Source organism: Bufo gargarizans, unplaced genomic scaffold (assembly GCF_014858855.1).
Source record: "Bufo gargarizans isolate SCDJY-AF-19 unplaced genomic scaffold, ASM1485885v1 fragScaff_scaffold_322_pilon, whole genome shotgun sequence".
In the NCBI taxonomy this organism is placed as follows: Eukaryota; Metazoa; Chordata; class Amphibia; order Anura; family Bufonidae; genus Bufo; species Bufo gargarizans.
Window position 1 is genome coordinate 152,540 of NW_025334093.1, and position 19,510 is coordinate 172,049.

The window sequence follows — 19,510 nt, forward strand, 5'->3', positions numbered from 1 at the left end:
ATTTACACTCCATGCCTGTTAGTATGAGTCCTATCATATAGTTGATGGGGTCAGGTATCTACTACAGCCCTCAAGGTATTCAAAACTGATTTTTACAAACTTTATTAACCCTTTAGGTGTTCCACAAGAATCAATGAAAAATGGAGATGAAATTTCAGAATTTCACTTTTTTGGCAGATTTTCCATTTCAATCAATTTATTTACAGTAACAAAGCAAGGGTTAACATTTGAAGCCCCCCTGATGCACCCCTAGAGTAGAAACTCCAAAAAAGTGACCCCATTTTAGAAACTAAGGGATAAGGTGGCAGTTTTGTTAGTACTATTTAGGGTACATATGATTTTTGGTTGCTCTATATTACACTTTTTGTGAGGCAAGGTAACAAAAAATAGCTGTTTTGGCACCGTTTTTATTTTTTGTTATTTACAACATTTATCTGACAGGTTAGATCATGTGGTAATTTTATGGAGCAGGTTATTAAGGATGCGACAATACCAAATATGACAATGATTGTTTGTTTCAGTTTGACATAACAAAGCATTTTTGAAAAAAAATTATTTTTTTAGTGTCTCGACATTCTGAAAGCCATATTTTATTTTTTAATTTTTGGGCGACTATCTTGTGTAGGGGCTCATTTTTTGGGGGGATGAGATGACGGTTTGATTGGTACCATTATCGGGTGCATATGACTTTTTGATCGCTTGCTATTGCACTTTTTGTGATGTAAGGTGACAACAAATGGCTTTTTTTTTTTTTACGGAATTCACCTGAGAGGTTAGGCAATGTAATATTTTTATAGAGCAGGTTATTACGGATGCGGCGATACCTAATATGTCTACTTTTTTTTTATTTATGTAAGTTTTACACCATTTTTTAAACAATCATGTTTTAGTGTCTCCATAGTCTGAAAGCCTTAGTTTTTTCAGTTTTGGGAGATTGTTTTAGGTAGGTTATCATTTTTGCGAGATGAGATGACTATTTGATTGGTACTATTTTGGGATGCATATGACTTTTTGATCGCTTGCTATTACACTTTTTGTGATGTAAGGTGACAAAAAATGGCTTTTTTGACAATGTTTTCATATTTATTTATTTTTTACAGTGGTCACCTGAGGGGGTTAGGTCATGTGGTATTTTTATAGAGCAGGTTGTTACAGACGCAGAAATACCTAATACGTATGTTTTAGTGTCTCCATATTCTGAGCCATATGTTTTTTATTTTCTGGGCGATTGTCTTAGGTAGGGGCTCATTTGTTGCGGGATGAGGTGAGGGTTAGATTGGTACTATTTTGGGGGGGTATACGCCTTTTTGATCTTATGGTGTTGCACTTTTAGTGATGTGAGGTTACCAAAAAATTTTTTATTTAGCACAGTTTTTATTTTATTTTTTTGACGGTGTTCAGTTGAGGGGTTAGGTCATGTGATAGTTTTTTAGAGACGGACACGGTGATACCTACTATGTCTACTTTTATTTTTTCCCTATTTTTTAAAAAAAATTCCCTTTATTTTGGCAAAAGGATAATTTTTATTTTTATTTTTATTTTTTACTTGAAACTTTAACATTTTTTTTGTGTAAAACGAAATTTTTTGTAAAAATTTTTTTCACTTTATTTTTTGTACCACTCTGGAACTTCAATTTTTGGGGGTCTGATCCCCTTTGCAATGCATGACAATACTTCTGTATTGTCATGCATTGGCTGTAAGTATATTACATTACATTATTGTAATACACTTACAACCTTCCTGCCTGTGAGATCCAGCGGCTGGATCTCACAGGCTGTCACGATGCCTAAGGAAGGCATCATGCTGCCTTCCATGCCATCGTGTCCCCATCACAGCAGCGCGGGGACCTGATGGTTGCTATCTCCCTGCACGGACATCGCATGTGCCGCGGTCAGCGCTGACCGCGGCTGTGCATGGGTGAATGCGCCGGCATCAGTGATTTCACCGATGCCGGCGCATGCAGTAGGGATCCGACTATCAGTGCCTGCCGGACCTCTGCCGCTGATCGGGCAGGCTCAGCTCCTGCACCCGCCTAATCGCCATGACGTACATGTACTTCTCTGGTCCTTAAGTCATGGCCAGAGATGACGTACATGTACGTCATGGGTCCTTAAGGGGTTAAATGCTATATGAAACCACAGGCCCCCAAACCTTACTGGCCCTGACAAGTGTTATACATGCAATGTAGTGATAAACGGCATAAGCAATATTCGTTTTTGCAATATTTTGCGAACTTTTCACATAATTTTCACAATAAATTAGCGAATTCTAGAATTCGTGATCTCCAGTCAATATTTTTGCGATTGCGCAAATCGGCACTAATGATGCACATATTTTTTGCACAATACATGCAACTTTGTATGGACAGCAGAGAAACTGTAATTCCTATCACACTACCTAACACCCTGCACTGGAACCTATCAGCTACACTGCTCTCTCTCAGAACTGCAAAACAACCTGCAGAAAATGCCTACTGGGGAGGTTCTTATATAGTAAGGGGTAGGCAGCTTTCCTATTGGTTGCTAGGGATGTTGCTAAGCTCTGACAAAGACATTGCAGCCTTCTCATTGGCCCACAAGCAAGAAGGGAGGTTACTGATAAAAAAAAATCTAGAATATTTGTGATTACGAATATATAGCACTATATTCTACATCTTCGCGAATTCTCGAAGTGATGATATTCGCAATAAAAATTCTAATCGTGATTAACGCTAATGCACAGGTGAGACCAATTGTAAATATAATATCACCGAACCGATATCCCATAGTCATGCTCATATAAGAGAGGGACGTCCCATCCTAAATAAAGTTAGGAAAAATCAAGCAAAAATGGAGAACCAAATATCAGTCCCCACTGGGCTCACCTGTGGACGTGATCAGGGGGAGGAGGTAATAGGGTAGCCAGGTAAATGCCTTGACGTGTGTTTCGTCCTTTAAGCTTCGTCAGGAGGTCAAATGTAAATTGACCTGGTGCCATTATTTATCGGATTTTGGTGCCAAAACAAAGTTAGGTGGCGTATATCTGGCGCATAATCCCTGGGTGATGCGCGCCGCGTCATCATGACAGTGGCGACCTCAAACATCCCCACCAACAGTGATCCAGCCCGCCTTCCAAAGTCCAGTGTGGCGCTGCCATTCAGCGCACTCCAATGACGCGCTCAGCCACACTAACAGACGCGCACAATTGTATTGCCATGGAGATGGGTAAACTTAAGCATATCAGTGCATTAGTCCCAGGCACGATCCTCCCAAGCATCATACGAATAGAGATATTAAACCCTTTAGAGTAAACATTCGAACCTATAATAACGAGACCAAAAGTTAAGAACAATCTATAACATTGTCCAATAAATGATTACACTCTTGTGTGACCTTGTCCGTCCTGAGATGGTCCCCAGATGTGTTATAAGAGGAGGGTGTCCAGACAAAATATTTACCCATAAATGCATATAGTTGCTATTCCAACATATTTTATCCGAAAAAAAGACATCCAGGTCGCAATATCTGAGAACTAAATAAAAAAAGCAAAAACAAAAATTACAATTACTTACACACATACATAAAAAAACATCATAAAAAGGATTTGAAACTGAGGAGTTACAGGATCCAGCAGTACCATCCATCTTGTCTCCTTTTGAAGGAGGCATTTCTTTATATCGCCCACCCCCCTAATTCCGAACCGTAACCCCTGGGGGTTGCTTCCATGCGTTTCAACTTCTTGAGTTTGTCAGGGTCATGAATTTCAACTGCTGCTTTTATGGCTCTACAATTCTCACCTTCAAAGCCCTTTTTGTCATGCCTATATAAATCAGCCCACACGGGCACTGGGCAGAGTACACCACCCCGTCACACCGTCATACTGGTGTACTATTTTGTATTCTTTGCTCCCCCTTGTTCTATAGCGACAAGCAGTGCAATTACCACATGGAACAGTGCCCCACCTTGGACCTCTGTCTCCAAACAACCCACCCTTTCTAGGGGCCACATAGTGGCTCCTAGTTATCATGTCTCTAAAATATCTTGACCTTTTCCGCGTAACCATGGGACCAGGAGAGATCTGGCCTCTCAGATGCTTATCTGTGACGTCCGATGCTCGCTCTTCCCTCAGTCTCCAGCAAATCGCACTGGCGCAGCCCTCAGTGGGTACTGCGTCTGCGCGAGACTTCGCTCGGCTGTCAGGGAGGGGGAGGAAAGGGGTGAGACGCTGTGGGCCGTTAGGGATTCAGGAGGAAGGCGTTTCGGGCACTGCAGGGGGGCGTTACTGGGCACACAAAGTGGAACATAACGCCCCTCTGGGCACCTTCAGGACTAATTAGCATAATTATAACCTATAGTCCTTTTTCTGCAAAACTACTGGACGGATTACAGTATAAAACAGCAAAGCCGATTCAAGGTAATCTGTGGAGCATGACTGGTTTAAAATCAGAATTTGTGTTATGAGAGGTGACAGAATCCCTTTAAAGGAGCTGCAGGAATATCTGGCAAGTACTGGCTGTGTGGTACATGTGACAACAATCTCCCGTATTCTTCATATGTCTGGGCTATGGGGTAGAGGGGCAAGATGGAAGACTTTTCTTACGAAGAAAAACATCCAAGCCAGGCTACATTTTGCACATCTGAAGTCCCCCAAAAGCATGTGGGAAAAGGTATTATGGTCTGATGAAACCAAGGTTGGACTTTTTGGCCATAATTGCAAAGATATGTTTGGCCCCAAAACAACACTGCACATCACCAAAAGAACACCATCCCCATAGTGAAGCATGGTGGGGGCAGCATCATGCCAAGAGGCTGTTCTTCTTCAGCTGGAATTGGGGCCTTAGTTAAGCTAGAGGGAATTCTGAACAGTTCCAAATACCAGTAAATATTGGCACAAAACCTTCAGGCTTCTGCTCGAAAGCTGAACATGAAGAGGAACGTCATCTTTCAGCATGACAACGACCCAAAGCATACATCCAAATCAACAAAGGAATGGCTTCAGCAGAAGAAGATTAAAGTTTTGGAATGGCCCAGCCAGAGCCCAGACCTGAATCCGATTGTAAATCTGTGGGGTGATCTGAAGAGGGCCGTGCCCAGGAGATGCCCTCGCAATCTGACAGATTTGGAGTGTTTTTGCAAAGAAGAGTGGGCAAATCTTGGCAAGTCAAAATGTGCGATGCTGATAGACTCATACCCAAAAAGATTGAGTGCTGGAATAACATCAAAAGGTGCTTCAACAAAGTATTAGTTTAAGGGTGTGCACACTTATGCAACCACTTTATTTTAGTTTTATATTTTTTCTTCCCTCCGCCTAAAAGATTTCAGTTTGTTTTTCAATTGAGTTGTACAGTTTATTGGTCTCATTAAAGGTGGAAAAAGTTCTGAAATGATTTATCTTTGTCTCATTTTTTTACATGACATTTTCACAGGGGTGTAGACTTTTTATACCCACTGTATAGTCAAATTAACAATATCAAAAATGATATATGGATACTCACTAAATCATATTAAATAATATACCAAAACAAGATATAATCATACCATACAAAATGTTATTATAATCACTGTAATACACATGTTTGACACAGGATTAAAAACAATATTATCCTTTTAGTCCACCAATCATGCACCACCAGCCCTAGTTTTTTTTATAAAGTGCAAGTGCAAATACGCGGTCAGCAGCAATAATTGAATAGGTAGATTAATAGATACTGGCTCCAGCAGCAACCAACTACAAGATGGATAAGCCAAAGAGGATTCGTACATTAAACAAAATATCACCAGTTGTGACACACACGGAACGCAAAGGCATCAAATAAGTAAAAAGCCAATTAGTCACCAAAAATTGGTAACCTCTACCAAAAAGAAAGGACAAAATACCATTGCAGATTATACTGACCGCGATATAGTCCACAGCAAAATACAAGCACCACCAGTCCACTCTCCAACGCGCGTTTCGCATACTGCTTTCTCAAGGGGTATAACCCGGTCTGTTGAGTTTTTTACTATATACCCTTTCTTAAAACAGTCTGTAAAGGTCTTTTGCTTGGTGTACAAAATGGAGGTCACTTGAACAAATTCTCCTGATCTTACAAAATTGGCCCGTAGGTATGACTTTAATTACCTGTGGATGGTGAGAGGAAGTGGAGTGGTGTAACAAAGAATTAGTAGATGATAGACTTCGGATCTTGCCTTATAAATGTAGAAGAGAAGTAACGGTGCCGGTATTACATAATGTTAGAAGACCTCTACAAGAACAAGTCAGCATTTCTGAGATTGTGATGATATGTCTGTTTCAGAGATCTGTCAGGAGGTGCAGTGTTGATGTGGAAACCTTGTGTAGATCTTACCTGGCTTGTCTAGTGACCCATATGTTAGTACACATTTGGCTCTTACTGTACTTCCCGTTCATTGCAGTGCTTCCAGTTTTTCATTGGATCAGAGCCTGGGTGTCCTATCAGAATTCCGGGTGTTCCCAGCAGTCAGGCCCTAAAGATCAGATATTTATGGAAATCAAAATCAATTTACTATTTATTTCTATGGTGTAAAAACCCTTTTAGGTTTGGATTGTCGCTGTATGGACTATACTGTAAGTATCTCAGATTGATGTCAAACATGACTGAGGGAAAAATCTGAAATTAAACTTCTTTAGATCAATAGGTGAGAGGGTTGAGTATGTCAACCTGAAGCCTAAAACACTTCTCAAGCTCCATTACTAATGTCTTATCTTTGTATTAAAAATATGGGACTAATATGTGCACCATGTTGTTGTCACCGCCAGATCTCTGAGAAGCTCTGACAGACGTTCTTCAGTACCTCTTGCTTGAGGTTCTTTTGTTTTGGTTTCGTTTTGTCATCTCGTGTCCCTCTCTCAGCTGTCATCTAGTTGCACTGATTGCATCCCTTTATATCCCCTCCCATACAGCATCACTTTGCGGTTTATACAACTTCCTGGATTGTGCTCACTGCTAGATGCTGCAACTGCTGGTTCCTCAGATAAGTCTGTTCCTTTATTTGTGTTTTCCTGTTGGCTTGATCCTAGGTGACCCTGACTCCCTCTGTATTAAGTGTAGGGAGCCGGTGGTCGTGTCCCCTCACTATTATAGGGTATTCAGGTGTCACACAGTCTAGGTAAGAGGGCGTGCAATTATCTATCATAAAGATCTTTGCATGGGCTGAGCAGTCAGGGAGAGCTCTAGGGCTTTTATAGGGCTCACCCTTATGTTACTTAGTTTGGGATCAAGTCAGTCGGATCTTTATTTGTATCTTCTAGTTTTCTGCAACACCATCCGTGACAGTTATATGACAGATGTGTCTTGGGTATTCAAGGGCGCTTTTTGGGTTTTGCCAATTATTACAGGAAGTTCATTTTGAATTATTCCTCTGTTGTTAAGCCACTCACTGATATGACTAGAAAGGGGGTGGATTTTTCCTCCTGGTCGGTAGATGCGCGTAAGGCCTTTTCTAGTATCAAAGAGAGTTTTGCTTCTACTCCCATCTTGGTACAACCTGATGTCTCTCTACCTTTCATTGTTGAGGTGGACGCTTCTGAGGTGGGTGTGGGTGCGGTCTTGTCTCGGGGTCCCTCTCCTGCCAAATGGCGACCGTGTGCCTTTTTCTCAAAGAAACTCTCCTCCGCAGAGAGAAATTACGATGTGGGAGATAGGGAGTTGTTGACCATCAAATTAGCTTTTGAGTAATGGCGCCATTGGCTAGAGGGAGCCAGACACCCTATTACCGTGTTTACCGACCATAAGAATCTGGCCTACTTGGAGTCAGCCAAGCGTCTGAACCCGAGACAGGCCAGATGGTCTTTATTCTTTTCCAGGTTTAATTTTGTTGTCACGTTCCGCCCTGGTGTTAAAAGTGTGAAGGCCGATGCCCTGTCACGTTGTTTTCCGGGAGGGGGGGAACTTTGAAGACCCGGGTCCCATTTTGGCTGAAGGGGTGGTCGTCTCTGCTCTTTACCCTGATTTAGAGGCAGAGGTTCAGGCAGCCCAGACAGAGGCTCCTGATCTTTGTCCTCCTGGGAGGTTGTTTGTGCCTCTCGCTTTACGACACAAGGTTTTTAAGGAGCACCACGATACTGTCCTTGCTGGGCACCCAGGGAGCAGAGCCACTGTGGATCTCATTGCTCGGAGATTCTGGTGGCCGGCTCTTCATAAGACGGTTGAGGGTTTTGTGGCAGCCTGCGAGACCTGCGCTCGTGCCAAGGTCCCTCATTCACGGCCATCGGCTCCTCTCCTCCCATTACCCATTCCTTCCCGTCCTTGGACACATCTGTCCATGGACTTCATTACGGACCTGCCTCGTTCCTCGGCTAAGACTGTGATTTTGGGAGAGGTAGACCGTTTTAGCAAAAGTGCGCATTTTATTCCTTTTCCTTCAGACATAGTCTCGGATAGGGGCACGCAGTTTGTTTCCAGATTCTGGAAGGCCTTCTGTTCTCGCTTGGGGGTTCGGTTGTCGTTCTCTTCTGCTTTTCACCCGCAGTCGAATGGCCAGACAGAGTGCGTCAATCAGAATCTGGAGACATATCTGCGCTGTTTTGTGACTGAGAATCAAGAGGATTGGTGTTCTTTTTTGTCCCTTGCGGACTTTGCTTTAAATAACCGTCGCCAGGAGTCCTTAGATAAATCACCATTTTTTAGTGCATATGGTTTTCATCTGCAGTTTGGGACGTTCTCTGGAGAGGGGTCTTCTGGTTTAACTGATGAGGAGAAATTTTCCTCGTCTTTGTCATTTATTTGGCAAAATATTCAGGGTAATCTGAAGAGGAGGAGTGAGAGATATAAGCGTGTGGCGGATAAGAGATGTGTGCCTGGTCCGGACCTGAATGTGGGTGATCTGGTGTGGTTGTCTACTAAGAATATCAAACTGAAGGTTCCCTCCTGGAAGTTGGGTCCTAAGTTTATTGGGCCTTACAAGATTCTGTCCCTCATCAATCCCGTTGCCTTTCATCTTGATCTTCCTCAGACTTGGAAGATCCATAATGTTTTTCACAAGTCCCTGTTAAAACCTTATGTCCAACCCACTGTACCCTCCTCTTTGCCTCCTCCTCCGATTGTGGTTGATGGTAATCTTGAATTTCAGGTCTCTAGGATTGTGGATTCTCGCATTATCCGCAGTTCTCTCCAGTACCTCGTTCATTGGGAGGGTTATGGTCCTGAGGAGAGATTTGGGTCGCAGTGGCGGACATTAAGGCCACTCGTCTCATCAGGGCTTTTCATAGGTCCCATCCTGAGAAGGTGGGCTCTGAGTGTCCGGAGTCCACTCGTAGAAGGAGGGGTACTGTCACCACCAGATCAAGCTCTAACAGACGTTTTTCAGTACCTCTTGCTTGAGGTTCTTTTGTTTTGGTTTCGTTTTGTCATCTCGTTATCCTCTCTCAGCTGTCATCTAGTTGCACTGATTGCATCCCTTCATATCCCCTCCCATACTGCATCACTTTGCGGTTTATACAACTTCCTGGATTGTGCTCACTGCTAGAGGCTGTAACTGCTGGTTCTTCAGTAAAGTCTGTTCCTTTATTTGTGTTTTCCTGTTGACTTGATCCTAGGTGACCCTGACTCCCTCCGTATTAAGTGTAGGGAGCCGGTGGTCGTGTCCCCTCACTATTATAGGGTTTTCAGGTGTCACACAGTCTAGGTACGAGGGCATGCAATTATCGATCATAAAGATCTTTGCATGGGCTGAGCAGTCAGGGAGAGCTTTAGGGCTTTTATAGGGCTCGCCCTTATGTTCCTTAGTTTGGGATCAAGTCAGTCGGATCTTTATTTGTATCTTCTAGTTTCCTGCAACACCATCCGTGACAGTTGTATGACAGATGTGTCTTGGGTATTCAAGGGCATCCGTCAGCAGTTTTGTACCTAGGACACTAGCTGACCTGTGACATGTGCGTTGGGCAGTGGAAGGCATCTGTGTTGGTCCCATGTTCATATGTGCCCGCATTGCTTGTTTTAGTATATGCAAATTAGACTCTAGGAGCAACGGGGGCATTACCGTTAGTCCTAGAGTGTCAGCTCTCTCTGTAACTGCCACACCTTCTGCACTTTGACAGGGCCAGGAAGTGTAAATGTCATCTCACCTGGCCCTGTCAGTCAAAGTGCAGAAGGTGCTGAAGTTGCAGAGAGATCTGAGCCTCTAGGTGTAACAGTAACACCCCTGTTGCTCCTAGAGGCTGATTGCAGCCTTCAGCTGCCAAGTGCACATGAAACAGGGCAGCCAGTCTCATAGGTATAAATCTGATGACACATGCCCTTTAATAATAGTTTATAAGCTACTTATAATCCTCACCCGAGCAAAAAGGTCTGCTATATAGACGTTAGGGCTGCAGCAAACGATTATTTTAGAAATCGACTATTGATAATTTTTTACGAATAATCGAGTAATCTAATAAGAAAAAATGAATTAATAGACTGTTTTCCTTTATAAAAATTCATCAGACCCCCTGCCATCAGTCCCCAACACCCTTCATTCCCCCCTGTGCGATCATCCCAAGTGCATCAGTTCCCCCAGTGCCATTAGCTCCCCCTCACCCCAGTGCCATCAGCTCCGTTCCCCCAGTGCCTTCAGCTCGCCCACACCCCCCAGTGCCTTCAGCTTGACTCCCCCAGTGCCATCAGCCCCTCCATGCCATCCATTACCATGTCCCCCACTCTGCCAGTGCCATCAGATCAGCCCCTCCATGTCCCCCAGTGCCATCAGATCAGCCCCTCCATGTCCCCCAGTGCCATCAGATCAGCCCCTCCATGTCCCCCAGTGCCATCAGATCAGCCCCTCCTTGTCCCCCACTCCATTCTGCCCCTCCATGCCATCCATTGCCAGCTGTCCCCCTTCAGTGCCATGTCCCCAGCGCCAGTGAAATAAAATACTTACCTTTCCTGTAGGGGCGCCGCTCCACAGCTCCTTCCTCTTCTTCTCCGCGCGCTGTACTAGATCCTGACGTCACATAGCGTCGGGTCATAGTGCTCGCTTACGATGTGTCAGAATCCAATGCAGTACAGGCCGGCGGGTGACCACGAAGCGGTTAGTAATAGCAAGTGCTTCACTCCCGCTCTGTGGTCACATGACACAAACTAATCCTCGATGCAAAAAATTTGCATTGATAATTTTTTGTGTCGAATTACTTGATTCAATCGAGTAATCGTTTCAGCCCTAGTAGACGTCAATGTTTCCATTATTGTGAGCAGATTTATATGCAAAATTTAATTGAGTAAAGACTAGAGGAGAATGTAGGCCACAGGGGCCAAAGACTGAGGGCCACAATAGATGGAGGAAGGAGAGCTCTCAGCAGCTGATGACGCTGACACAAGTTCCTCCAGCTTTATGACTCTTGTACATTCATGTGCTGCCATCATCACTGATTTATGACATGCCATAAAGTGAGGACATTCCTCAGGGTTCTGGATTTCTAGGACATGGACATATCATATAGCTGCCGCCATTCCTGACATCCACCACACACAAGAGGCGGCTTCTAGTGATGACATTTATGGATTTTACTAACAGCTGGGGACATTTTCTCTCCACAGTCACAATCTACGGATTTTATACTAACGGTCTGTGGACGCCTCACCCACATCTCATCTTCTTATTCTTACAGATTGACCTGGAATAATCTAACAGACTATTCCTGCATTCAGTTGGCATCTGCAATAAGGAATAACCGGTACCTGAAGCTACTCGACCTGTCTGGTAACTGTCTGTCTGGTCCTCACTTCAGTGACTTGATGGAGGCTCTGTCCAGTCCGGCCTGCAGGATAAAGGAATTACAGTGAGTATAAGAGACGTGTACAGGACGGAGACATGTGGGGCACACGTTATACATTAATTTTATTCTATTTTATGCTCCGCACCATTGTTATGTCTATGAGATAAACTGCTGACTGCTCCTTGATATGTGACGTCTCTACTAATGTCTGACTAATGCACCAGGTACAGTCCAGCCTGCAGGATAGAGGAATTACAGGGAGTATAAGAGATGTGCACAGGACAGAGATGTGTGGAGCAGTCAGAAAAACTGCTGACTGCTCCTTGACCTCCCTACTAATGTCTGACTGCTACTGGCCTTCTTACTAATAAAGTTTTGAGGCAAGCAGTTTAAATGGGATAGGGAATCAATTGATAATTACCCCAGGTAAGTGCTACCTATGGTAGGAAGGCGCATAATCATGGTATACCACAATCATCCTTTCATGGGTTTCTTTAGGCTTCGTTTCTTCCTTTGTAAGGAATTTTAAATCCTGGAACAACACTCCAAATCCCTCACTTTTTTTGTAGACCCGCACTGTACTGAACTTGCCATCCTGTCACTTCCAGTGCTTTCATCAGACTGAACTACTACTGTGTGTGTTGAATGTCCAGACATGTTTCAAACTGCATAGACGAGCTCAGCTCTCTATCACTGACAGAACATACTGGGGTAGATAACTTATTCAACACTACTCGTAAATTTTCCTAACCTATCATTTGTTCATTGTGTTCTCTCCATACATTTGCTGCCCTTCTCCTCCTTTTATATTATGTAGCTTCCTTTAAGACTAGATAATCCTGCAATGACCCCGTTTGTATAGCATTCCTTCATATATGCTGTACTCTATGCTAGTTTTCCGTTTCATCCACCATGACGGCTACGGATGAGATTGACCTCTATAGGGGCAGGAAATACACAGAGAGAGAGTTTAAGAAGCCCACGCTCACCCTCAGTGTTTTTCCTGTCCCTAAGGGGTTAGGCCGCACAGAGTAACTCCTATGGGGGTTAGTAGAGTTCTTATTTTTCCTCATTCAAGATTTTATTGAGTTTTCCAAGGTATATAGGACAAAAGCACTAAAGCGAAGCTGAACATACAGCATGTGGCAATCAATCAAAAACAATGAATATCAGTTTCCAAAGTAGAAAACATCAGGGGATACGCCCCTGTATCAAGAACGTAATCAAGAACAGGGGGGGGGGGGACACAAGGAAGAAAGGGAAAGGGGAGGGGTGAGGAACAGACACGAGCGCTGGTTACAAGTGTGCAGCCCGGTACTCACTGGAGGTGCGAAACGTCTCCCATGGGCTCCACACCTTCACAAAACTAAGACGGCCAGTGGGGAAACGCAGATGAGGTCCTCCATCCTTTGGTGGAGAGCAATTTCCTCAAACCACTCCATTAGTAGGGGGGGGGGAGGGTGACTTCCAGTGGCGGGGAATGACTGTTTTGGCAGCTTGAAGCATATATTTCAAGAGGGAGACCTTGTAGGCTGGGATGGTGAGGTCAAAGGCGAAGAGCAAGAGGGATTCGGGGGTATTGGGAATGGGAATCCCTGTCACTTTGCGCACAATAGAATGCACTGAGTCCCAGAAAGGGCGCAGGACAGAGCATTGCCACTAGATATGAATCATGGTGCCCTCCTCTGATAAACATCTCCAGCATCTGTCCGGCACAGACGGAAACCACTTGTGGAGAAGAGCGGGCACTCTGTACCACCTGGAGAGGACCTTGTAGTTAGTTTCCTGCGCTTTCGTGGAGATCAGCGCCTTGTGAGTCAGAAGGAAGGCTCTCTGCCATTGGGAGGGGGTGAGTTCGACACCTAAATCATGCTCCCACGCGGAACAAAATGGAGGGGGACTGGAGGAGTGCTGCTGAATGAGCAAATTATATATAGTGGAAATGTCCCTGAATACTGCCGATGGAGCCAGGCACATTTGCTCAAACTTAGTGAGGGTTCTGGATAGGTCATGAGTTTTGCGCAAGGTCGAATTTTTTTTTTTGACGTTGGAGGTGTTCAAAGGTATGCCTGGGGCAGATGGCGGAGGGTTCTAACATCTGATCGAGGGGTTTCAGCAAAGACCCGCGTAAAACATGGTAAAATTGGAGAGGGTGCGTGCTAGTACTTGACAAGAAGGTACGCGAGCGCCCCGGTGGAAAGTCAGGATGGTCCGTAATTGGGGTCAGGGGACCTTTAGTATCGATGAGCGAGTGATGATTATGTGTGGAGCCGAGTATTGCGAGGGTGTGGTTAACTGTAAAAGAGGGGGTTGGGGCGGGGGCGCTGGACGATCCTATCAACCAAGGGAGCGTCGAGGGTGGGATAGGATGAGGAGTCCCTAGCCATATGGACCCACGCCTTGGCGGAGTCTACTCTCAACAGGTCCAGTAGCCTGGCATATGTCGCGGAAAAGTAATACAATTTACAGTCCGGCAGACCCACCCTGCCCGTCTCCTTAGATCTGGTCAGTAGTTCATACCTTATCCGCGGTCTGCCTGGAGCCCATACAAACCGAGTGAAGGAGCGTTTCAGTTGCAACCAATAGGCTGCCGGTATACGGATAGGGACGGTCTGCAGGAGGTAGAGCAATTTCGGCAACAGGTTCATCTTAAGGATATTGACCCTGCCAAACCAGGAAAAGTCGCGGCGATGCCAAGACTCCAGATCCGCCTTGAACCGCCGGAGGAGCGGGGAGAAATTCAGCTGGAAGAGTTGAGAGAGATCCGCCGAAACTTTCATGCCTAGATATTTTATACCTGAAGGCGGCCAGGCGAACGGGAATGAAGTATGGAGGGAGGGGAGGAGCTCTCGGGGCAAAGAGACGTTTAGTGCTTCTGATTTTGATATATTTACTTTGAAGTTCGTCCAATTGCCGAAACGCGCGAGCTCGCGGAGTAGGGACGGGAGTGCGATACGCGGGTTAGTTATGGACAATAGAAGATCATCCGCAAAGGCGGCGCACTTGTGTTCCGTCTTACCTATCCTGACTCCGGAGATATCCGGGTTCCTACGGATAGAAGCGAGAAGGTGCTCCATCACTATAACATATAGGAGAGGGGATAGCGGGCAGCCCTGGCGCGTGCCATTGCGGATGAGGAAGGGGTGGGAAAGCGTGCCGTTTATCTTAACGCGGGCTGATGGGTGCTGATACAAACTAAAGATTTTCCCCAGAAAATCCGGGCCAATCCCCAATCCCGAAAGGGTCGATCGTATCGCTTGCCAAGAGACACGGTCGAAATCTTTTTCAGCGTCGAGGGATAAGATCATGAGGGGGGTATTGGCCATTTTTGCGTGGTGGATTATATCTAGAGTCCTGAGGGTATTGTTCGCGGGCTTCCCTCCCAGGGATAAAACCCACCTGGTCGGGGTGTATTAAGTGAGGTAGAAACGCATTCAGACGGTTAGCTGAGAAGCTTGGCAAATAACTTAGGTCCACGTTCAACAGGGAAATGGGCCGATAGCTGGGGCAGAGATGCTGGATCTTTGTCAGGCTTAGGAATGACCGTGATATGGGCCATGGTCGTTTGCGCCGGGAAGGGGCACCCAGAGGACACATTGTTGTAAAACCTTCGACAGAAAAGGAGTGAGGGAGGCCGAAAGAGATTTGTAAAAACTGGCCGTGAATCCATCGGGACCATGGGCTCTTGCCACTCGGCATGGACTTAATCGCCTCCTGCAGCTCCATCTCTGTGAAAGGGGTGTCCAAGCTGGCACTTTGTTCAGCTGACAGTTTGGGGCCACGAGGAGAAGAGCTGGAATACGGGTCATTCGTCACATCATGAGGGCCAGGGAGATTGTATAGCTGGGAATAGAACGACTGAAAGGAAGAGGCAATTTCCTCATTCGTGTACACCATACGGCCCGTGGAAACTTTAACGTCCGAAACGTGGGAGGCAGCAACATCCCACGGATGTTCTGTGGGGGGGTAGGTATAATGGAGGTTCTGTGGGGAGGTAGGTATAATGGAGGTTCTGTGGGGAGGTAGGTATAATGGAGGTTCTATGGGGGAGGTAGGTATAATGGAGGTTCTGTGGGGGAGGGGGGAGGTAGGTATAATGGAGGTTCTGTGGGAAGGTAGGTATAATGGAGGTTCTGTGGGAAGGTAGGTATAATGGAGGTTCTGTGCGGGAGGTAGGTATAATGGGGGTTCTATGGGGGAGGTAGGTATAATGGAGGTTCTGTGGGGGAGGGGGGAGGTAGGTATAATGGAGGTTCTGTGCGGGAGGTAGGTATAATGGGGGTTCTATGGGGGAGGTAGGTATAATGGAGATTCTGTGGGGGAGGTACGTATAATGGAGGTTCTGTGGGGAAGATGGGTATAATGTAGGTTCTGTGGGGGTGGTAGGTAAAATGTAGGTTCTGTGGGGGAGGTAGGTAAAATGGAGGTTCTGTGGGGAGAGTAGGTAAAATTGAGGTTCTGTGGGGGAGGGGGGAGGTAAGCATATTGGAGGTTCTGTGGGGGAGGTAGGTATAATGGAGGTTCTGTGGGGGAGGTAGGTGTAATGGAGGTTCTGTGGGGGAGGTAGGTGTAATGGAGGTTCTGTGGGGGAAGTAGGTATAATGGGGGCAGTATAACTTATTAAGGGGGCACTTAGGGGCAGTATTACATATTAAGGGGGCACTTATGAACAGTATTACCTATTAAGGGTACACTTAGGGGCTGTATTACTTATTAAGGGGACTCTTAGGGGCAGTATTACTTATTAAGGGGACTCTTAGGGGCAGTATTACTTAATACACGGGGGGGGGGGGGGGGGGTCACAGGACCCTCCGGCGCATTGGCCCCAGGTGCCTGCTCAATGATTTGAGCAGGCACCGGGTTCCGATCACCGCCCGCCACGCGGTGGTGATCGGAAATACACAGGACGTACAGGTACATCAGGACATCAGGGCTTACCTGTACGCCCTGTGTCCTAAAGAGGTTAATGCTGAGAGCATCAGATCGTCATGTCCCCGGCCAGCATGAAGAGGGCTCGGGCGGCTCTCTGAGTGTGGCCTCTCCTCCCTGAGGTATTTCCCTGTAAGGTCTATGACCAGTCCGCCTGGCAGTGTTTGACAGATAAGGTACGGTAACAGGCGGACGGGGCAGCAGCAGGCACATTATTGGGGGTGTCGGCGGGGTGGGAACAATAGGGTGGATAGAAACCTTATAAGATGTCTCTGTTACATTCTCTGCAGACACAAGTCAGGCCGGAGAAGTTATCATGGTGGTCCGGGCCAGACAGAAAAAGTGATGGATTCCAGTCTACATGGATCAATGTGTCCTGTTAACCAGTGTTTAGCCGTAGTGGTCATGCGTTGTTGCCCACTCAGATGTGTGCCCCACCCCCGTGCTGACCCTTATCTACACCTCTGACTATCTTTCCCATCAGTGCTTTGGGTTTCCGTTTTGGGCCGTATTGCGAATGGGGTATGCTGGCTTCAGGATGCCTTCCGTTATGGTAGCAGCAAGCTGCGGTTTTGTGTCCGGTTATCGAAGTGGAACAAACCGGAAGTCATTGGTGCCAGAAGCATTTCTTTTCTGATCCGAAAAAAACAGATCCATCACTCATTGACTTACAATGTTTTCGGGACGGATCCGGTTTGTTCCGTTTCACATTAACATAACAGCATGCGAACAGAACGGATGCATCAAACGCAACAGAACCGTTTTTGTCCGGTTTTGAGATCCTATGCTGAAACTCAAAACGGGAAACCAAAACGCAGATGTGAAAGTAGTCTTATCCTCCCGCCATGTATCCAGTGTGAGACTAGGGTACAATGGGCCCCCTTCAATCAGCACAAAAACGTAGCTATAGTGGAAGCGGCTGTTTTGGGGCCTGAACGCACAAAGGGCCCCCTCAGGAGGAGGACTAAAAGATGATATTGTCAGAGCCCCCTCGTCAGTATTATACAATGACATTATATACAGGAAATGGACGGAGCGGCTGCTGGGCCTTGTCAGACCAGTCCCGGGAGCGGAGGTGAGCCGACCAGTCCCGAGAGCGGAGGTGAGCCGACCAGTCCCGGGAGCGGAGGTGAGCCGACCAGTCCCGGGAGCGGAGGTGAGCCGACCAGTCCCGGGAGCGGAGGTGAGCCGACCAGTCCCGGGAGCGGAGGTGAGCCCACCAGTCCCGGGAGCGGAGATGAGCCGACCAGTCCCGGGAGCGGAGGTGAGCCCACCAGTCCCGGGAGCGGAGATGAGCCCACCAGTCCCGGGAGCGGAGGTGAGCCGACCAGTCCCGGGAGCGGAGGTGAGCGCACGTGAAGTGCAAAGAAGTTTCAAAAATCTGCTGTGGGGCCCAGTCAGTTCTAGTTAGGCCACGGCACTGTATGTTTACAGTAAATGATGCTACCCTGTAATGGAGTATAATCCTACATCAAATGAGTAGGTGGCCAATACTCAAATAGTGCTAATGTCCCACAGACCGCCTCTCCTTAGAGACACACGTTCACTGCCGGTTAGCAGTTTTCCTTCCCAGAATATGCTGTGCACGTCCACCTTTCACAGTGTCCCGGTTCCCACTGCTTCCTGTCTCTGATGTACACACGCATGCCTGGACGTGTACATTAACGGCCCGGGACTGCTGAGACCAGAGCGGGACAGGAAGACATCAGAAGATCCGTCAGCCAGATGGCATCCTGAGGACTCATGACTACATGACGCCAGAGGTCTGAGGAGCGAGCGGCCATGAGCAGTTAACTCTTGGTCACTAAGGCCCAGAAATGCTCACAGGTAAGGGGTTGTTTCTGGTTCTCTCCTTCCAAGCATGCTTTTATTTATTCCGCCAGTGTAGCCATATGGGCTTTTTTTTTTTTGCAGGACAACTTAAATTTTTTAATGGCATCATTTTGGGTCCACATAACTTACTGATTAACTCTTTTTTGGGGGAATTGTACAAAACAGCAATACCGCCACTGAGTTTTTCTAAATTTTGCAGCCTCCATTTTTCGGCATAAATATCGGGACATCCTGTGGTCACACTGTGGTATTACACTTCAGTACAGCACCGGTATGCTGCTGACATCCTGTGGTCACACTGTGGTATTACACTTCAGTACAGCACAGGTATGCTGCTGACATCCTGTGGTATTACACTTCAGTACAGCACAGGTACGCTGCTGACATCCTGTGGTCACCCTGTGGTATTACACTTCAGTACAGCACAGGTACGCTGCTGTTATTACACTTCAGTACAGCCCAGGTACGCTGCTGACATCCTGTGGTCACACTGTGGTATTACACTTCAGTACAGCCCAGGTACGCTGCTGACATCCTGTGGTCACACTGTGGTATTACACTTCAGTACAGCACAGGTACGCTGCTGACATCCTGTGGTCACACTGTGGTATTACACTTCAGTACAGCCCAGGTACGCTGCTGACATCCTGTGGTCACACTGTGGTATTACACTTCAGTACAGCCCAGGTACGCTGCTGACATCCTGTGGTCACACTGTGGTATTAGACTTCAGTACAGCCCAGGTACGCTGCTGACATCCTGTGGTCACACTGTGGTATTAGACTTCAGTACAGCCCAGGTACGCTGCTGACATCCTGTGGTCACACTGTGGTATTACACTTCAGTACAGCCCAGGTACGCTGCTGACATCCTGTGGTCACACTGTGGTATTACACTTCAGTACAGCCCAGGTACGCTGCTGACATCCTGTGGTCACACTGTGGTATTACACTTCAGTACAGCCCAGGTACGCTGCTGACATCCTGTGGTCACACTGTGGTATTACACTTCAGTACAGCCCAGGTACGCTGCTGACATCCTGTGGTCACACTGTGGTAT

The 19,510-nt window shown here is 46.5% G+C and overlaps 1 protein-coding gene across 1 annotated transcript in view; it reads left to right on the forward strand.

Annotated features, from left to right (window-relative positions):
• LOC122922400 (NACHT, LRR and PYD domains-containing protein 12-like) overlaps positions 1-18,368 on the forward strand; it is a 56,894-nt gene extending 38,526 nt beyond the window's left edge. Inside the window, 2 exon segments of the mRNA XM_044272997.1 lie at positions 11,582-11,752; positions 17,642-18,368. Of these exon segments, the coding sequence (XP_044128932.1) occupies positions 11,582-11,752; positions 17,642-18,029 (559 nt within the window). The 3' untranslated portion in view covers positions 18,030-18,368.
• The last annotated feature ends 1,142 nt before the right edge of the window (positions 18,369-19,510 follow it).